Here is a 19,628-nt window from a genome sequence, read left to right as displayed (position 1 = left end):
GGTGTGGTGGAGCTGGAGGGGAGTGTGGAGCGGACAAGGGAGTCATGGAGAGAGTGGTCCCTCCGGAAAGCAGATAAGGGTGGGGAGGGAAAGATGTCTTTGGTGGTGGGGTCGGATTGCAGATGGCGGAAGTGTCGGAGGATGATGCGTTGGATCCGGAGGTTGGTGGGGTGATACGTGAGGACAAGGGGGATTCTTTTTTGGTTCTCATTGCGTGGACGGGGTGTGAGGGATGAGTTGCGGGAGATGTGGACATTGGTTCGGCCACTTTTGGAGTACTGTGTGTAATTTTGATCTCCCTTCTATAGGAAGGATGTTGTGAAACTAGAAAGGATTCAGAAAAGATTTATGAAGATGTTGCCAAGTTTGGAGGATTTGAACTATAGGGAGAGGCAGAATATGCTGGGGCATTTTTCCCTAGAGGTCAGAGGCTAAGGGATGACCTTAGGGGGGCTCAGAAAATCATGAGGGGCATGGGTAGGGTAAATAAGCAAGGTCTTTTTCCTAGGGTATGGGAGTCCAAAACTAGAGGACGTAGGTTTAAGGTAAGAGGGGAGAGATATAAAAGGGACCCGAGGGGTAACTTTTTCAAGCAGAGGGTGATGTGTGTATGGAATGAACTGCCAAAGGAAGTGGAGGAGCCTGGTACGATTGCAACATTTAAAAGGCAGCTGATGGGTAAATGAATAGGAAGGGTTTAGAAGGATATGGGCCAAATGCTGGCGAATGGGACTAGATTTATATAGGATATCTGGTCAGCATGGACGAATTGGATCGAAGCATCTGTTTCTGTGCTGTATATCTCTATGACTGTATAATTCACTTGAGGTCAGAGTAAATGTACACAAGAAATAGTTTTGCACTTGGCAATTGCAATGGTAGAGTTTTTTTTAATATTTGCTCCTAGGATGTGGACAGCACTGGCTGGCCAGCATTTATTGCCCTTCCCTAATTGCCCTTGAAAGGTGGTGGTGAGGTGTCATCTTGAACCACTGCATTCCATGTGCTGTAGGTTGACCTACAATGGCCTTTAGGATGGAATTCGAGGATTTTGACCTAGCAGCACTAAAAGAACGGTGATATATTTCCAAGTCAGAATGGTGACTGGCTTGGACAGGAACTTAAGGTGGTTGTGTCCCCATGTATCTGCTGCCTTTGTCCTTCTTATCCTAGATGAAATTGAATTGTCATGAATTTGAAAGGTGCTGTCCAAGGAGTCTTGGTGAATTTCTGCTGTGCATGTTGTAGATAGTACACGCTGCTGCTACTGAGCGTCGGTGGTGGAAGGATTGGATACTTGTGGATGTGATGCGAGTCAAATGGGCTGCTTTGTCCTGGATGGGGTCAAGCTTCTTAAGTATTCATGGAGCTGCACCCATCCAAGCAATTGGGGAGTATTCCATCACACACCTGACTTGTGCCTTGTAGATAGTGGACAGGCTGAGGTGAGTTAATCATCACAGTATTCCTAGTCTTTGACCTGCTGTTGTAGTCACTGTGTTAAACGGGGAGTCCAGTTGGCTTTCTGGTCAATGGTGACTCCAAGGATGTTGATAGTGGGGGATCCACTGGCGGTAATTCCATTAAATGTCAAAGGGTGGTGATTAAATTATTGCCTGGCATTTATGTGACATAAATGATACTTGCCACTTGTCAGCCCAAGCCTGGATATTGTCCAGATCTTGTTGCATTTAGACGTGGACTGGTTCAGTAACTATAGGGTTGTGAATGGTGCTGGACACTGCAATTATTGGTGACTATCCCCACTTCTGACCCCATGATGGAGGGAAGATTATTGAAGCAGCTAAAGATGATTGGGGCTAGGAAACCATCATGAGGCATTCCTGCAGAGATGTTCCGAGCTGAGATAACTGACCTCCAACAACCATCTTGCCATATGCCACATATGACTCCAACCAGTGGAGCGTTTGCACCCATACCCATTGTTTCCAGTTTGCTAGGGCTCTTTGATGCCATACTTAGTTGAATGCAGCCTTGATATAAAAGGCTGTCACTCATTTCACATGTTGGATGTTTTACTTTTCCTCCCCAACCCCCACATACCTCCCCCTGCAATTGCAGAAGGTGTAACACTTGCCCATTTACTTCCTCCCTCCTCACCATCCAAGTCCCCAAAGAAGATGGCCATGTGAAGCAATGCTTTACCTGCCCTTCAGTCAATCGCTGCTCGCAACTGGATGACCACTTTGCAGAACGCCCACGTTCTGTCTGCAAAAAAGACCCAGTTTCCTGCCACTTCAACACACCACCATGTTCCCTGGCCAGCATCTGTGTCAGGCTTGCTGCAGTGCTCCAGCCAAGATCAGCCAAGCTGGAAAATTAGCACCTCATTTTCTGCTTGGAGCCTTGATTTGATTTATTGTCACGTGTACCTAAGTACAGTGAAAAGCTTTGTTTACGAGCAGTGCAGGCAGATCATAGTAAGCAAGAACATACAGATCATAGGATGAAAAAAAAATTAGAGGCATACAGGCAGGTTACATCACACAGGGCGTGCACTAGGCAAGATCAACATTAGTAAGATCAGCATTGTTTGAAGTAAGAATGTCCATTCACCAGTCTAATAATGCCTGGAAAGAAGCTGTTCCTGAACTTACATGTTCAAGCTTCTGTATCTTCTGCCCGATAGTAGTGGTTATAGGAGAGCATTACTGGGTGTGATCGGTCTTTGATGTTGGCAGCCTTTCCACGGCAGTGAGCCATGTAAATGGAGTTGATGGATGGAAGGTTGGCTTCTGTAATGGTCTGGGTTGTGCACACCACCTTCTGTAGTTTCCCACAGTCCTGGCCAGAGCAGTTACCATACCAGGCATTATGCACCCCATCAGTGTGCTTTCAATGGTGCATCTGTAAAAGTTGGTGAGGGTCCTTGCGGATATACTAAATTTCCTGAGCCACCTGAGGAAGAAGAGGCATTGTTGTGCCTCCTTGACCATTGCATCTACATGGGAAGTCCAGGACAGGTTGTTGGTTATCGTCGCGCCTCGGAACTTGTCGATCTCCACCCTCTCAACCTCTGTTCTGTTGATGCAAATCGGGGTATGTTCTCCTTCCTTGCTGAAGTCAATGATCAGTTCTATAGTTGTGCCGATGTTGAGAGAGAGATTGTTCTCACTGCACCATGTCCCAAGCCCAGTATCTCCTTTCTGTGTTCAGACTTATCATTGTTAGATATCCATCCTACCATGATGGAGTCATCAGCAAACTTGTAGATGGTATACATTTGGAATTTGGCAGAACAGTTGTGGGTATACAGGGAGTACAGTAAGGGGCTGAGGACGCATCCATGGGGGGGGCTGCAGTGTTGAGTGTTATTGTGGAGGAGGTGCAGTTACCTATCTTCACTGATTGCGGTCTGTGGGTCAGAAACCTGAGGATCCAGTTGAGAGGGTGGAGTTGGGACCAAGTTGTTGGAGTTTTGAGATCAATCTGGAGAGGATAATGGTGTTGAAGTCGGAGCTGTAGTTGATGAGTAGAAGTCTGATGTAGGTGTCCTTGTCCAAATGTTCCAGGGATGAGTGCAAGGCTAGGGAAATGGCATCCACTGTGGACCTGTTGAGTGAGTAGGCAAACTGTAGGGGATTGAGGCAGGCTGAGAGGCTAGAGTTGATCTGGGCCATGACCAACATCTTGAAGCACTTCATGATTATTGAGGTCAGAGCCACTGGGTGTAGTTGTTAAGGCACATTGAATGTGCTTTCTTAGGTACTGGGACAATGGTGGTCTTCTTGGACCAGGTGGGGACTTCAGCTTGTAGGAGGGAGAGGTTGAAGATGTCATTGAATACCTCCACCAGTCTGGACTGAATATTGAGTTCAACAATTTTAGGGACTGCGGCCATGTCCTTGCCCCAAAGCCCATACACCAGGCTTTGACATCACATGGCTGCTACCCCACGAACCCATTGTCAGCTACTTATAGCCCCCATTAGCAACTATTCATTCTACTAGACTGATCTTTACCACCCCTTTGTCCGTTTTTCTCTCTCTTTGGGGTCTATCTCCACATATCGTTTACTCCCCCCAGCCCCTTCTTCTGCATAAATATCTACCTTTTCCCGGCTGCCGTCAGTTCCAAAGAGCAGTCACTGGACCCGAAACATTAACACTGCTTCCTCTACACAGATGCTGCCACCACTGCTGAGTTTTCCCACCAATTTCTGTTATTGTTTCTGATTTCCAACATCTGCAGTTCCTCCATTTTTTTTTAACATTTCTGTTTGTCGCTAGTATTGCGCGGAACATGCTGAGTACTAATCTGAATCTTTGTGCATTTATTGTAAATAAGATCAAAAAATTTGTTTTCAGGGAATGCCAATTATTGGAAAGGACTGGTTTTATATTTTGCCATATGCATGCATATGAAAGAGATTAGTCGTTACATACACTGTGAGATTAACTATAGTTGTTTAGAACTGCAGCCATTTATACTTCAAGGGGGATTTGTTTGATCTATTTATCAGAGCAATCCAAAAGAAATCCACTGTTTTACTTTCTCCTCAACCCTTTCATCTTCCAATGTTTCAATATTTATTCACCTTTTCATTAAAATGTGTAGTAGTCTTTGCCTGAACTGTACCCTGTGCAAAAATGTTCCACTATTCACCATTTTGATTTTGATGAAGTCTAATAAAGTATGAATATTATTTGGAAACTTGGGCTCTAAAGTGGAGGAAGAATGGAATTTAATTTTCAATTCTGTGAAGTTTTGTTTTGAAAGGGTCAGAAGGTCACTTTAGCAAATAAAGTTAGTATTTTGAAGAAGTCATGCTTTTGCATAAATGATTAGTGATCCTCCAGGGAGATAATTTAGGTATTTTTGTCTTTGGTGTACAACCAGAAGAAGGGATAGATTGGGGAATGGAGCAGGCTTAAGTTCATTGAGAGAAATGCTATGATGCTGTTAGTATTAGCAGTCTCCAAAATAATAAGGGTAGTAAGGAAGAAGTCCTGAGTTGCTGTCAAAAAAACTCCAGAATTAGAAGACATCCCACAAGTCTGTTGAAGACATGAGTTTAAAGAACCTATGTGCAATAGTAATAATGAGCAGAGTAAATAGCTTGTTGGAATGTCTTGGGATTGAAAAGAATGAGTTCCATCCAAACATTCTTGTATAGTGTCTTGAAGTTTGGTTTCATTTCCTTTCGTGCAATGAATTTTTATATTATTAAGTACGTTGACAACCTCTTGTGAATTTGTTGAGAGACTGACATCCATGGTAAATAAGAAGGAAAAATATGATCTGTCCAACCAGATTCTCTCCCTGATTTAATTCATCGAATATTACCATTATCTGGGATCAAAACATGCTGACTTCTTTAAATTCGCGAGTGTGACGTGGGCATTGCTGGTTGGGCCAACATTATTGCCTGTCCCTGGATGCCCTTGAGAATTTGGTGAACTGCCTCCTTGAACCATGTGCTATAGGTAGACCACCAATACCATTGAGGAGGGAATTCCAAAATTTTGACCCAGCAGCACTGAAAGAATGGTGATATATTTCCAAGTCAGGGTGGTGAGTGGCTTGAGGAGAACTTGAGGGCGGTGGTGTCCTGATATATCTGCTGCCTTTTCCCTTCTTGTCCTGGGTGAAAGTGTTCATGAGTTTGGAAGGTGCTATCTAAGGAGTCTTGGTGAATTTCCGCAGTGCATCTTGTAGATAGTACACACTGCTGCTACTGAGCATCACTGGCAGAGAGACTGGAGGCTTATGGAAGTGATACCATTCAAGTGCACAGCTTTGTCTTGTGTGGTGTCAAGTTACTTGAATGTTGTTGGAGCTGCACTCATCTTGGCAACTGGGGAGTATTACATCACATTCCTGACTCATGCCTTCTTGATATTGGATAGGCTTTGGGGAGTCAGAAGAGGAGTAACTTACTGCGCTAATCCTAGTTTCTGACCTGCTGCAGGAGTCTCAATATTCATATGGCTAATTCAGTTGAGTTTCTGGTCATTGGCAACTCCCAGAATGTTAATAGTGGGAGATTCAGTGATGACAGTTGGATTGTTTCTTTTTGGAGATGGTCAATGCCTGATGTTTGTGTGCCAGCAACGTTACTTGCCACTTTTCAGCCCAAGCCTAGAGATTGCCCAGGACATGTTGCATTTCGACATGGACTGCTTCAGTATCTGAGGAATCGTGAATAATACTGAATGTTGTGTATTCAACTGTGAACATTGACACTTCTGACCTTAGGATGGAGGGAAGGTCATTGAAGCAGCTGAAGATGGTGAGGCAGAGGACACCAACCTGAGCAACTCCTACAGAGATATCTGGAGTTGAAATGAGTGACCTCCAACAAACACCATTTTCCTATGTATCAGGTATGACTTCAGTGGTCAGAGTTTTCCCTACCTCCCATTGATTCCAGTTTTGCTAGGACCCCTTGTGTCACATTTGGTCAAATGTTGCTGTGATGTCAAGGGCTGTCACTCTCATCTCGCATATTGTACATGTTTACTTTTCCATTTGTAGCTAGTGTTGTATGGATCATGCTGAGTGCTTTTTGTCTACACGGTATACCTGGGCAATTTCCCACTTTATCAGTTAGACGTCAGTGTTGTATCTGTACTGGAGTAGCTTGGTTAGGAGTGCGGCAAATTCTGGAGCATATCTTCACTGCTGTTACCGGAATGTTGAAGGGCCCATAGCCTTTGCAATATCCAGTGACTCAACCATTTCTGGACATCATGGGGAGTGAATCGAATTAGCTGAACACTGATATTTGTGATTAAAAACCGAAAGAACTGCGGATGTTGTAAATCAGGAACAAAAACAAAGTTGCTGGAGAAGCTCAGCAAGTCTAGCAGCATCTGTAAAGGAGAAAATAGAGTTAACGTTTTGGGTCCGGTGACCCTTCCTCAGAACATTTGACATTTGTGATTCTGGAGATCTCAGAGGAACTGAGATGGATCATCCCCTCGGCACTTCAGGCTGAAGATTGTTGGGAGCAGTTCAGCCTTGTCTTTAGCATTGATGTGCAGGGCTCTTCCACCATCGAGGATAGGGTCATTTGTGGAACCACCTCCTCCAGTGTGTTGTTTAATTGCTCACCACCATTCCTGAGTGGATGGGTGGCAGGATGCCTTTATTGGTCAATGCACTGAGTATAGGAGTTGGGAGGTCATGTTGCAGCTGTACAGGACATTGGTTAGGCCACTTTTGAATACTGTGTTCAATTCTGGTGACCCTCCTATAGGAAAGATGTTATTAAACTTGAAAGCATTCAAAAAAGATTTACAAGGATGTTGCCAGGGTTGGAGGGTTTGAACAATAGGGAGAGGCTGAATAGTCTAGGACATTTTTCCATTGAGCTTCGGAGGCTGAGGGGTGACCTTTATAGAGGTTTATAAAATCATGAGGGGCATGGATAGGGTGAATATTCAAGGTCTTTTTCCCAGGGTAGGGGTGTCCAAAACTAGAGGGGAAAGATTTAAAAGGGAGCCAAGGGGCAACTTTTTCACACAGATGGTGGTGCATGTATAGAAGGAGCTGCCAGAGAAAATGGTGCAGGTTGGTACAATTACAATATTTAAAAGGCATCTGGATGGGTATATGACTAGGAAAGATTTAGTGGGATGTGGGCCAAATACTGGCAAATGGGACTAAATTAATTTAGGATATCATGCATGAGTGGGACCAAAGGGTCTGTTTCCATCACTATGACTGCAGAGCTTAGATCTGATCCATAAGGTGAGGGATCTCTTATCTCTGTCACTTACTATTTATACTGTTTGACAGCCAGCTAGTCAGGTTTGGTAGCTTCACCAGGTTGAGACCTCATGATTAGGTATGCCTGGTGCTGCTCTTGGCATGCCTTCCTGCACTCTTCACTGAACCAGGGTTAATCCCCTAGCCTGATGGTAGTGGTAGAATGAAAGATCTGCTAGACCATGAAGTTGCAGATTGTGGTGACATACAATTCTGTTGCTGATGTGCCATAACACCTCATTTTTGCCCAGTCTTGAATTGCTAGATCTGATCAAAGGCTGTCCCATTTAGCATGGTGACAGTGCCACACAACACAATGTAAGCTGTTGTTAATGTCTTCGTCTCCACAAGGACTGTGCCGTGTTCGCTCTTAAACAATGATGTCATCAACGGTGAACGTTCATCTGCAGAGAGCACATTGAGGATAAGGTCAAGTTTTCTCTTTTGTTGCTTGACCAATCTCTGAGAGAGTTCTTCCAATTTTGGCACTATCCTCCAGGTGTTCGTAAGGAGAATGTTACGGGATGGGCAAGGCTGTACTTGCCATTTTTGTCCAGCACCTTGATTGATACCGTAATCTTTATTGAGACGTTGCGGCAATTCTTACAACTGAGTGGTTTGTTTGGCCACTTCAGAATGCAGTTGAAAGTTAACCACATTGTTGTGGCTCTGGAGTCACATGTAAGCCTGACCAGCTAAGAATGGCTTATTCCCTCAAAGACATAAGTAAACCAGATGGGTTTTTCCTGTCAATCGACAGTGACAGTCTTCATTAGACTCTTAATTCCAGGGTAGGTTTTGAATACCACTGTGGCGGTATTTGAACCTGGGTTCCCAGAACATTTACTTGAGTTTCTTGATTAATAGTCAGATGACAATACCACTAGGGCATCACTTACCCTTGGTAGGGGGGAGAAAACATTTTTATTCTCTCTCTCTCTCTCTTAAAAGTGAACCTGTCAAATTAATAGCTCAAGCAAATCATCCCCCTTTTGCTCATAGCAATATCAAACAATCCCAGGACAGGGCAGCAGAAAGTTAGATACAGAGTAGAGCTACCTGTACTCTTTTGAAATAAAGGTAAAGCTCTCTCGACCCTATAAAACAAAAACAGAGCAAGGATCCTTCTCATATTGACACAACCCATTTTACCATTGGCCTTTATTATCATTCTATATCCCTGTAGGCCAAGTAGCGCCTGTGGAGTGAGACAGAATAAACCTTTTTAGGTCGAGATGAACTGAAACTTCACTGTTTCTCAACAGATCTGTCTGACCTGCTGAATGGTTCCATTTTTTTATTCCCAGATTTCCAGCATCAATAGTTTGCTTCTGTATTTTTCTTTGCATGTGTTTTAAATTTAGTTTTCATCATGGCCCTCTGAAGCTTTAGAAATGTAGCCTGTTAATCCTGGCTGTCATTCAAGATATTAAGTAAAGACTTGAATGCCTAATTTTCTGTCTTGATCCAGGTCCTTCAGTGTCTTTTGTTTAAAAATATATTCCATTTCTCTGTTTTCATCATAACATTTATTACAGTTTCCAAGTTCTTTCCTCAAAATAGTATTAGTCATGTCCATGTTGGCCTATCCTGCTAACCTAGCTATGTTCTGAAGAATTTTACAGTCATTACTGTTTGCCAAACCCTGCTGCAAACGTATTAAAAGGTGATATTATTTCAGCTAGATGTACTAGGAAATAGAAGTATGCGCAGAACTTATTGCTTGAATATGTATGTCACACCCAAGCTGCCTTCAATCAAAGCAATACTCAATAACTTTAATCTTTTGTTTCCGGATCCTTAACCAACGTTGAATCCATGATGCTACCTTTGCTATTATGTCATATGCCATTTTGTTTTCCAAATCTTGCTGAACGCCTTGTAAAAATCCTTGCAGACACATGTATTGTTATCAATTCAGCTACCACTTCTTTGCAAAATACTATTAAATGTGTCAAGTGTGACTTACTACATGGTGAGCTTGTGGTTTTGATCCCTCACTCCCCTAAATGCTTTCTAAGCTTAAAAATACAACATTGAGCCAATAAGAGGATTTATAAACATGATAGGTGAATTGTCTGCCTATGCAACTTTCAAAATTATGTATTGGCAACTTTTTAAGATTCTTTTAAATACTTCCTGGAAATTCTGTATTAACTTCACGTGCCTTCACAATGATTACTTAAGTTTTTGGATATACTTTTCTTCTCTCCTGTAATAAGGTATGATGCAGCTGGTTTAGTTCTTGTCACATATTTGAATGTCTTCTGACAATATCCTTGACTGAGTTTGAAAGTATAACATAAACCTGAAGAAAGAAAGATCAGATGATCATCATAACAGAGTCAACATTGTGTACTTCATCAATGCTGCCTGTGTTGTTTGCTGCAGAAACAAAAGCATCATTGTGATATACACAGTGTGTTTTGCAGAATGCTCAAGAAAATTGGTGTGCAGAAATTTTTTGCATAAAATTGTAGTGCTGACACTGAAAACTGCAGGTTTTCTGTTTAACGTTTTGTAGCTTATTGCAGTAGATGTTTGCCGTATTTTTTCAAAAATCTACTTCTTCGAAATATATTTGTCATTTCTTGTATGACAGTAATTTGGATAAAGTGTATACATTTAAGTATAAGAAGTGTTCTCTTCTGCTTAGAGATACTGACTTACTACTTTGTATTCCCATTGTAGCAAAAGCAAAATAGTGTGGATGCTGAAAAGTTTGAAATAGAAGTGGGGGGATAAAAAGCTCAAAAGCACTTGAAAGGTCAGGCAATTTCTATGTTGAGAGCATTTGTTGTACAAAAGCTACAGCTTATGCCTCCAGCATTTTTGTTTCTGTTAAAATTACTGTATGCTTCAACCTTTTTGTTTTTCTATAGAATGAATGTGACTGTACTTTTTGTCACAGTCAACTTTATCCCAACAAGTCAAGTACTGATATTAAACAGAAGTCTGTTCCAGTATTTAGAGGTCAGTCAGTGATGGTATGTTCCAAACAGAAGTTAGGCTAACCCACTGCCAGATTTATTGCTTCTTAGTTGACCAAAGTGAACTTTGCTAGTAATGTGTTTTGTAAGTTTTATAGGTAAATATAATCCCACAATCCATGTAGTAACTAGTAAATTTTTAATTTTATTTTAGGGACAAAGACCTAGCTGAAGCTTTGGATGAAGGCGGCTATGACCTGGAAACACTAAGAAACATAATTCAAGGACGATGCATACCAACAGACCAAAGGGGCAAAGTTTGGAAGGTAAATTATGAATGGTACCGATAATATTTGCCACTTTGAACTATTACTATTTCCACTGCAGTGAGACCACAGATATTGGTTTAATTATTTAACTCGGGCAAACCAGAGGTGCACAATAATTAACTTTTTAATAATTTGACTGACTTGCCACTAACTGCATGTTTAAGTTTTCAAACATTAGAAATGCCATTTTGCATGTGTTCCTTTATTAGCTGGTTAGGAAATTCACCAAATGCTTTGGTCCAAAGTCTCTCAAGCCAGAAGGTATCATATTTGTTGTTCTTTGTAGGTTCAACTAATCTGAACAAGGAAAGAAATGCATGTGCTTCATCTGGCCTCAGTGCTCCTGGGTTAGAGAGAAAGATAAAGACTAAAATATACCTGAAAAATTTTTCTCCAATGACTCAGTCTAAAACATATGAGCACAGGGTGACTGTCTTGTATTGTCAACCAGACTTCTGATCATTTTCTGGCTTTTGTAAGAAAAGAAAAAACACATGGACATGGTAGCCACGCACTTTCAAAAGTTTGGAAAAATGTTTCTCACTGACGCCAGTTCTATGAGAGATTTCTGCTGGTTACGTAAGATTTACATGGTCATTGCAACTCCACTACCTCAGAAGAATATAGGGCCTCTCCTAACAAGACGCAATGCCAAATGTGGAAGTGCACTGGTGTGCATGGATCCTTGGTGCATTTGTACTCTTCAGACTTTGCTGCCTGTGTCCGGTGAGCTGAATGGATGATGGCTGAATCCTGCAGAAAGTGCTCTATAGCAAGCTTGAGATCAGAGCAAGAGCATCAGGTCGCACACATCTAAAATACAAGGTTCTCTGCAAGCAAGACTTCAAGTTGACAAAGATCGGAGTCATGATTTGTGAAGTCCTTACTCAAAGCAGGATCAGTGTTCAAAGCCAAAACATTCCCTTTTTATTGTAACAGCGGGCATATTTTAGCAAATAAAATGTTCCCAAATCCATTTTGACACTAACTGAGGTTAAATATGTTACGTGGGGGGAGACAGCAGAGTGGTATGTGTTTGAGGGAATCATGTCCCAGCTGGAGGTGGGTCAGGTGTCAGTTGTAGGAATATGGATGGGATGGTTAGATGTCCATGGGATAGGGGATGTATCTGTTTTAATCAATCTGTTCAGATATGTTATGACATTTGAGGCAGGTGGACTTGAATGCTGACCTTTCAAAATATTTTTAATCAAACTATTTGGACATATCAAGGCACAGCTTGAAAGCAGGTAGGATTTGAACAGAAACTTTCTGACCCAGAGGAAGACACTCTACCACTGCACCACAAGAGCCCTTAATTGAAAGTCACTTGCGAAAGAATGGAGAGAGATGTCTTGAGTTTAGCCTTCCTGCTTAAGGGACTTTAACCACATAAATGACAATACCCGTCCAGGGATCAGTTAAAACAACCTAGTAACTCTAACTCAGTTGGGAAATTTTTCAAGAGCATTCCACGTTCCAGTAATTGATGGACATTTCCTGGGTTATTACCACACTTGGACTTTCGAGGGGGTCCTATAACACGTCTTTCAGGGTATGGCCTGATCTATGACTGTCCAGAGGCCATTATGAAATGATTCCTTCTGTCCTGAAGGTGGTAACTTTTTTGGGCTATTAATGCACGTTGTTTGATACTTTGTTTCTTGTTCCTTTACAAGTGGCAGCATGGTGGCTCAGTGGTTAGCACTGCTGCCTCACGGCGTCAGAACCCGGGTTCAATTCCACCCTCGGGTGACTGTGTGGAGGTTGCACATTCTCCCCATGTCTGCGTGGGTTTCCTCCGGGTGCTCCCACAGTCCAGAGATGTGTAGGCTAGGCGGATTGGCCATGCTAAATTGCCCATAGTGTTCAGGGATGTGTAGATTAGATGGGTTATAGGGGAATGGGTCTGGGTGGGATGCTCTGAAAGTCAGTGTGGACTTGTTGGGCTGAAAGGCCTGTTTCCACACTGTAGGGATTCTATGATCTATCTTGATTATCATGAGCATGCATGTTACAAATTCCTGACTTTGAAAGGGGTGTGGTACCCATTTATCAGAGTATTACCAAGGGTTGTAATATGAGAAGATGTTACATTACTTGGATTGTATTAGTTGGAATATAAAAATTTAAAAGTTGATTTGACAGCAACTTTTTGGATTTTGAAAGGAATATGTAGGACAGGCAAGTGTTCTGTTTTCTGCAGATGGGGTTGTCCAGGACAGAGGGACATAACCTTAAAATCCGAACTGGTCCATTTAGAGAAGGTAACAAATACATCCCCTTCATGAATGGTAGAAGGTGACACAAAGCAGTAGATGCTAGTTCAATTAATACATGTAAATCTCAGTTTAATAAAATTTTGCATGCCAAAAATATTGAGTGATACGGAGTTAAGGTGAGTGTTTGGATTTAGGATGCAGACCATTCATGATCTGTAGAGCAGGCTTGAGGGACTAACTGGATTTCTCCTGTTCCTATGCCATGAAACTGTACACCAATAGAAGCTTATAACTTTAGGAGGGAAAAGTATATTTTTAAAAGATGTTTCTGCAAAATAAACCTAAATGCACAGCTTGCTTAATTATACAGTATTTTAGACTCTGTTTCCTCCAATTTCTATTACAACTCCTGAAATGTCATTTCTTTGAGAAAGGGTTAACTTGATAACAGCTGTTTGATGGGAAGTATTCTTATGCAGGGTAGTCTGATCCTTAAGGCATGCCTTGCCTTAGTCGTAAAGCACTCAGCTATGACTTAAAGGTCATGGAGTCAAGTCCTAACGTTCAGTCTTGAATGAACAATCAAAGCTAGTATTAGCTAGACTGCTAAATTTATGTTTCCGTCTGGTTAGAAACCAGCAACTTTTTTGTTTGTTTAATTGAATGAAGTTTAAGATTCCACAAACTTGAAGAATAACGCTGCAAGATTTCATAGTTTTGAAAAAAGGGCATAAACTTTATTGTGCAAAGTTCCAAAAACAAAGTAATGTACAATTTATTCTCAAACATTTAGAATTAAACCCTACAGAGCACATTAAGTAACCGATGCAGTCAAGTCAGATCCACTTTAGCCAAACCTCATTAAAGATTTAATAACAGCAAGATGCTGGAAATTTGAGACAGACACAGAGAATGCTGGAGAATCTCATTGGGTCCAGCGGCATCTGTGGAGAGAGAAACAGGGTCAACATTTCAAGTTCAGTAGATCCTGTCCACAACAGCTTTGAAGAAGAGTCAGGCTGGGCACTTAACTCTATTTCTCTATTCACAGGTGCTGCAAGACCTGCTGAATTCACCAGCATTCTGTTTGTTTCATGAAGCTTTGCCTCTTTCACAAGAGATACCAAGTCTTCATTTTCAAAGATTTAACCTATGAGCATTGCTAAACACCTCCAACTCAGACTGCTCATGTTTTGACCATTGAATCTCCTCTCACAAGCTTTGCAGAATTCATGAGCATCTGTTTACCTGCACATTTTCAGCTTCTTGGCAGATTACAAACTTCACTGAAGTGGTCCTGGATTTTTCAACTGACTTCAGCTTCAACTCTCTCTCCCCCTTTCCCCATCCCATTCACCTGCATACTATTTTCTCTGACTGTCATTTAACGCTCTAACTGACTTGATGAGCCCCAGGACCTCTCAAATCCGAGAAGTGTGGAACTAACGGACAGCAACTTTGCTGAAGTCCAACTGCAGTGCATCTGCTAACAGCATCACGTTAGCTTCATAGAGCCTCTTCACCTTGCTCAATAACTGGAACAAAAAACGGCTGATCTTTGAATCAATTTGAGTGATTTATTGAAGCATTTGTAACAGTTTCTAGGGAGTATCAAATGTAACCAGCGACAAAATATCTTGTGCCTTAATGGTTATGATTTTCACAGGCACTAGATTTTACAACACACTTTTATACAGAAAAGGGATTTTATTTCACATCCCAGTGCAATACTGAGGGATTGCCCTGTTCTTGACCTCCTTAGTTTTCTCAGATAGATGTGAAAGATCCGATGGGATTGTTCAGAGAAGAGCCAGGGAAATTTCCCCCACATTTTGGCTGATATTTGTGTCTTAACCATATTACAAATATCAGACTACAGGTCATTTATCTCATTCATTATGTGTCTTTTGCATATGTGAATTATCTACCAATTTTGCTTACATTGAGAGTAACTGTCTTTCAAAAGCATTTGAATATGAAACATGTTGTATCCATTGAATTTCTTTCCTTTGATTTTTTTTACATTTTAACCCATTCTCCATTTCAGATTTCACTAAATGTAGCAGGGAAAGTGGGCAGCTTAGGATCATGGGATGGATCTCTAGATCTACCTGAACAGGCATTAATACAGGATGACTGCCAAAAACTCATAGGTGAGTGAATTAAGTAACTTTTGTAAAGCAGGGAGTTTGTGTCTCAAGATTTTTAAAAATTTTATTCATGGGATGTGGGCATCACTAGTTAGCCTCTATTAATTAGCCATACTTAATTGTCCTGTGGAAGATGGTGGTTAGCTGCCTTCATGAATCAATCCAGTCCTTATATTGTAAGGGCTTCCACACTGCTGTTAGGGAGGGACTTACAGGATTTTCATCCAGCGACAGTGAAGGAACCCTGAGATAGTTTGAAGTCAGGATGGTGTGTCTTGGAAGGAATTTGCAAGTACTGGTCATACAGTTATACAGCATAGAAACAGGCTGTTCGGCCCACCATGTCTGTGTTAATCAACAAACACCATAGTATGCTAATCCTATTTACTTGCACTTGGTCGTAGCCAACTATGTCCAGATATTTCTTAAATGTTGTGAGGGAACCTGTCTGCATCACCCTCTCAGGCAGCACGTTGTATATTTCTACCAACTTCTGGGTGAAATTTTTTTTTCCTCCAATCCTCTCTAAATCACTTGCTCATCATCTTAAACTTATACCCTTTGGTCTTCGGCACATTTGACATGGGGAAATGATTTTCGCTATCTACCCTGTCTTCGCCTCTCATAATTTTGTATGTCTCAATCAGATTGCCCTCTCAGCCATCTCTAGAATCATAGAATCCCTACAGTGTGGAAACAGGCCCTTCGGCCCAACAAGTCCACGCTGACCATTGGAGCATCCCACCCAGACCCATCCCCCCCCCAATCTACACATCCCTGAACACTACGGGCAATTTAGCATAGCCAATCGACCTAACCTGCACATATTGGACTGTGGGAGGAAACTGGAGCACCCGGAGGAAACCCACGCAGACACGGGGAGAATGTACAAACTCCACACAGACAGTCGCCCAAGGTGGAATTGAACCCAGGTCCCTGACGCTGTGAGGCAGCAGTGCTAACCACTGAGCCACCGTGCCACCTCTACTCTAGGGAAAACCCAGTCTATCTAGTCTGTCCTCATAACTGAGACTTTCTATCCCTGGCAACATCCTGGTGAATCTCCTCCACCTTCTTTAGTGTAATCATATCCTTCTGATATTGCGGCAACCAGAAATGTATACAGTGTTCCATCTGTGGCCTAACCAATGTTTTATAAAGCTGTAACAAGACTTCCTTGCTGCTATATCCTGCATGCCATCTTCATCACCCTGTCTATGTGTGGTGACACCTTCAAGGAACAATGGACTTGTACACCAAGGTCCATTTTATTCCTCAGTATCCCTAGGGACCCATAAATTTCTTGTGTACATCCTTCCCTTATTAGACCTCCCAAAATTGTATCAGCGCACACTTGTCAGGATTACATTCCATCTGTCATCCTCCTCACTATCAACAATACCAGCAATTTTCATGTGTGCAGAAGTCCTAATTATACCTTCTACATCAACATCCAAGTTAATGTACAAGTCAAACAGATGGGTCCCAGCACTGATCCCTGTGGTACAGTACTGGTCAGAGGCTTCCAATCTCAAAAATCCACCATCACTCTTTGCTTCCTACTTGCAAGCCAATTTTGGATCCAGTTTGTCAACTTGCCTTGGATCCCCTGGGCTCTCATCTTTTGGACCAGCCTTCCTTGTCAAAAACATTACTGAAATCAATGTAAACCACATCAACTGCACTATGCCAACAATATATTTAGTCACCGTGGCAAAAACTGTTGAATTAGTCAGACAGGATTTCTTTTCAACAAATCTGTGTTGACTGCCCCTGATCAATCCCTGCCTTTCCAAGTGTTGATTTCTCCTGTCCATCAGAATTTTTTTCAATAATTTCCCTATCACTGACATCAAACAGATTGGTCTGTAATTGCCTAGCCTATCCCTGCCGCCCTTCTTGAACAAAAGAACCACTTTAGCTATCCCACAGTCATCTGGCACTTCGTCTGTGGCTGGCAAAGTATTAAATATCCCTTCCAGACCCCCAGAAATTTCCTCCCTTGTCTCCATAGCAGCCTAGGATGCATCTAATCAGACCTGGGAGATTAATACACCTTTTATGCCTGTTAATACCTCCTTATTAATCTTAACATTAATCCAATACTAATTCAATCTCTGAAATCTCACCATCCCAACCGAAACCTCCAGCTGTAATATCTTTCTTTTACATTAATATAGGTAACAAATGTTCATTTAATACTTCACCCACGTCCACTGGCTCTGTGTAGATTACCCATTGGAATTGAATTGAAGTAGGTTTTATTGTCATGTGTACTCAAGTACAGGGATACAAGAGTACAGTGAAAAGTCTACAATATTGCCAAATGGGCGCCATCTTAGGTACAAAAACCTACGAACAAATTCTTAGGTAAAAAGTTGAAAAATAAAGAAATAAGTTCAACATTACAGTTATCTCAATGTAATGTAGTAAATAAGAAGTAAAGTTAAAAGTTCCAAATTACAGTCCTGCTTTAGCTATGGGCCTGAAGTTACTCTACACTGGACTTTCCCCATGCTAGGCTCGAACTCTCGATTCCCACCCTTCTGTGCTGCCATGTCGCCACCGACAGCCATGTCAGCTCGTCAACCGCAGCACCACAAGCCACTCCGGGTCCGCAGCCACTTCCATGATGCTGCCAATCGCCAGAGTTCTGCCTGGGCACACCAACTACCTCTTGGCTAACCACCAAATCCCCCACTGTGGGCCTCCAACTGCTGCCATCACCGTTGCTGCCTTCAAGACTGAGCTTCTTCCTCTCTAATGGGCCACACTCTTTCTCTGGTCTTGCTCTTAATGTACTAATGAAATGTTTTCAGGTTTTCCCTAATCCTATCTGCTAAAGATATTTCATGGCCTGCCTTTGCCCTCCTAATTGCTTTTATAAGTACTTTCCAGCCCACACACTCTACTGAATGGCCTCCCTGCTTTTAATGCGCTGTATCTAACATAAGCTTCCTTCTTTTTCAATAACCCTTGACACCCAGAGTTCCCAGGACTTGCTCCCCTGTCTAATGATATTGTAATTGGCCTTCCCCAATTTTGACACTTAACTTAGGCACTATACTTATTGCCTCCCATAATGACTTTGAAGCATAGAGTTATGGTCACTCTTTCCAAAATGCCCACTGATAGTTTAACCACTTGACCAGCGTCATTCCCTAGGTATAGGTCTAGCACTGCCCTAGTCTAGAAGGATGATCTACATACTGGCACAAAAAGCAGAAGCTCTTGTCATCAATAACTGGTCACTAATTCATAGACCAATCAACTATTTGTTGTCAGCCAAAGCTCCATTGTACATGTCCTTGACTCCAGCTCATCTGCACACTCAGCTTGTACAAGCAGTTGTGTAAATTGTACCTCCAATGAATATCGGATTACTCACTTGTAAAAGGTGCAACGATCCTTCAATCATCTTCAGTTTTTAAAACAGTTCTCTTCCCATTTCAGTTCACAATCAAAAATACATTAAAAGAAGTATATAATTACCATTGGTCATGAACAATAGAGAGGAGCCTTTATATTTCCAAGACCATCAGTGCAGAACATCATCAAAATGGAAAGAGTAAAAGAAAGAACTGGATAAATTAAGAAATGTGGTTGGCTGTGTAAGCTTTGGCTTTAAAATTCTGAAAGTTAAGGGAGAAATGGAATTTTGCAGCTCATGAGAAAGCCATATGGTAATTTTAAGTACAGGTTCTCTGGAAAAACAAAAAATCCTGTCCACTTAGTCCCATTCACTCCTTCCTCCCATCTTTTTATTTTTTTCTTTTACAAATACTTGTCTGCTGTTTTTGAAATCTATTCTGCATTCATCATTTTCTGGTACAGTCTTTCATGCCCTGATTTCTCAGTCTTAGTTCACATTGGTGGGAGCCTTGCATCTTGTGAGGTAATGTTTTGCCATGCGGTCAGTTCTGTATGTGGTATCTGGTGTTATTCTGTGCCATTCTGGCATGGCAATCTCTCACACAGTTACTGCGGAAAAGGTAATCAGGTGATATAAATGTTATTAAATTCTAGTGCTTTAATTTACATAGAGGTGTGATGATACTATGGCTTCAAGAGATACATTTTGTCCTTTTTTGGAGGAGAGGTTTTAAGACCGATGTAGAGCTGTCCACTGAAACCCCAAAAAGTAAACCGCTTTTGAGGCCCTGGGTTCTCCTTTTAAAACTAGGGACAATAGAAGCAGTCTGAATGGGTGGGGCAAGCACCCATAGAACCAGGGTTTTTAGTTTTAGATTTTCAGTAGCAGCT

General features: G+C 41.8%; 1 protein-coding gene across 2 annotated transcripts in view; it reads left to right on the top strand.

Annotated features, from left to right (window-relative positions):
* tbc1d23 (TBC1 domain family, member 23) overlaps positions 1-19,628 on the top strand; it is a 72,717-nt gene that overhangs the window by 10,788 nt on the left and 42,301 nt on the right. For both annotated transcript variants that reach the window (XM_048602493.1, XM_048602491.1), the window contains exons 2-3: positions 10,879-10,990; positions 15,263-15,368. In XM_048602493.1, the coding sequence (XP_048458450.1) occupies positions 10,879-10,990; positions 15,263-15,368 (218 nt within the window). The remainder of the gene's footprint in view (positions 1-10,878; positions 10,991-15,262; positions 15,369-19,628) is intronic.

Source organism: Rhincodon typus, chromosome 11 (genome assembly GCF_021869965.1).
Source record: "Rhincodon typus isolate 14 chromosome 11, sRhiTyp1.1, whole genome shotgun sequence".
Lineage (NCBI taxonomy): Eukaryota > Metazoa > Chordata > Chondrichthyes > Orectolobiformes > Rhincodontidae > Rhincodon > Rhincodon typus.
The sequence above is the reverse complement of the archived record's forward strand: the minus strand, read 5'-3'. Positions and strand labels throughout refer to the sequence as shown.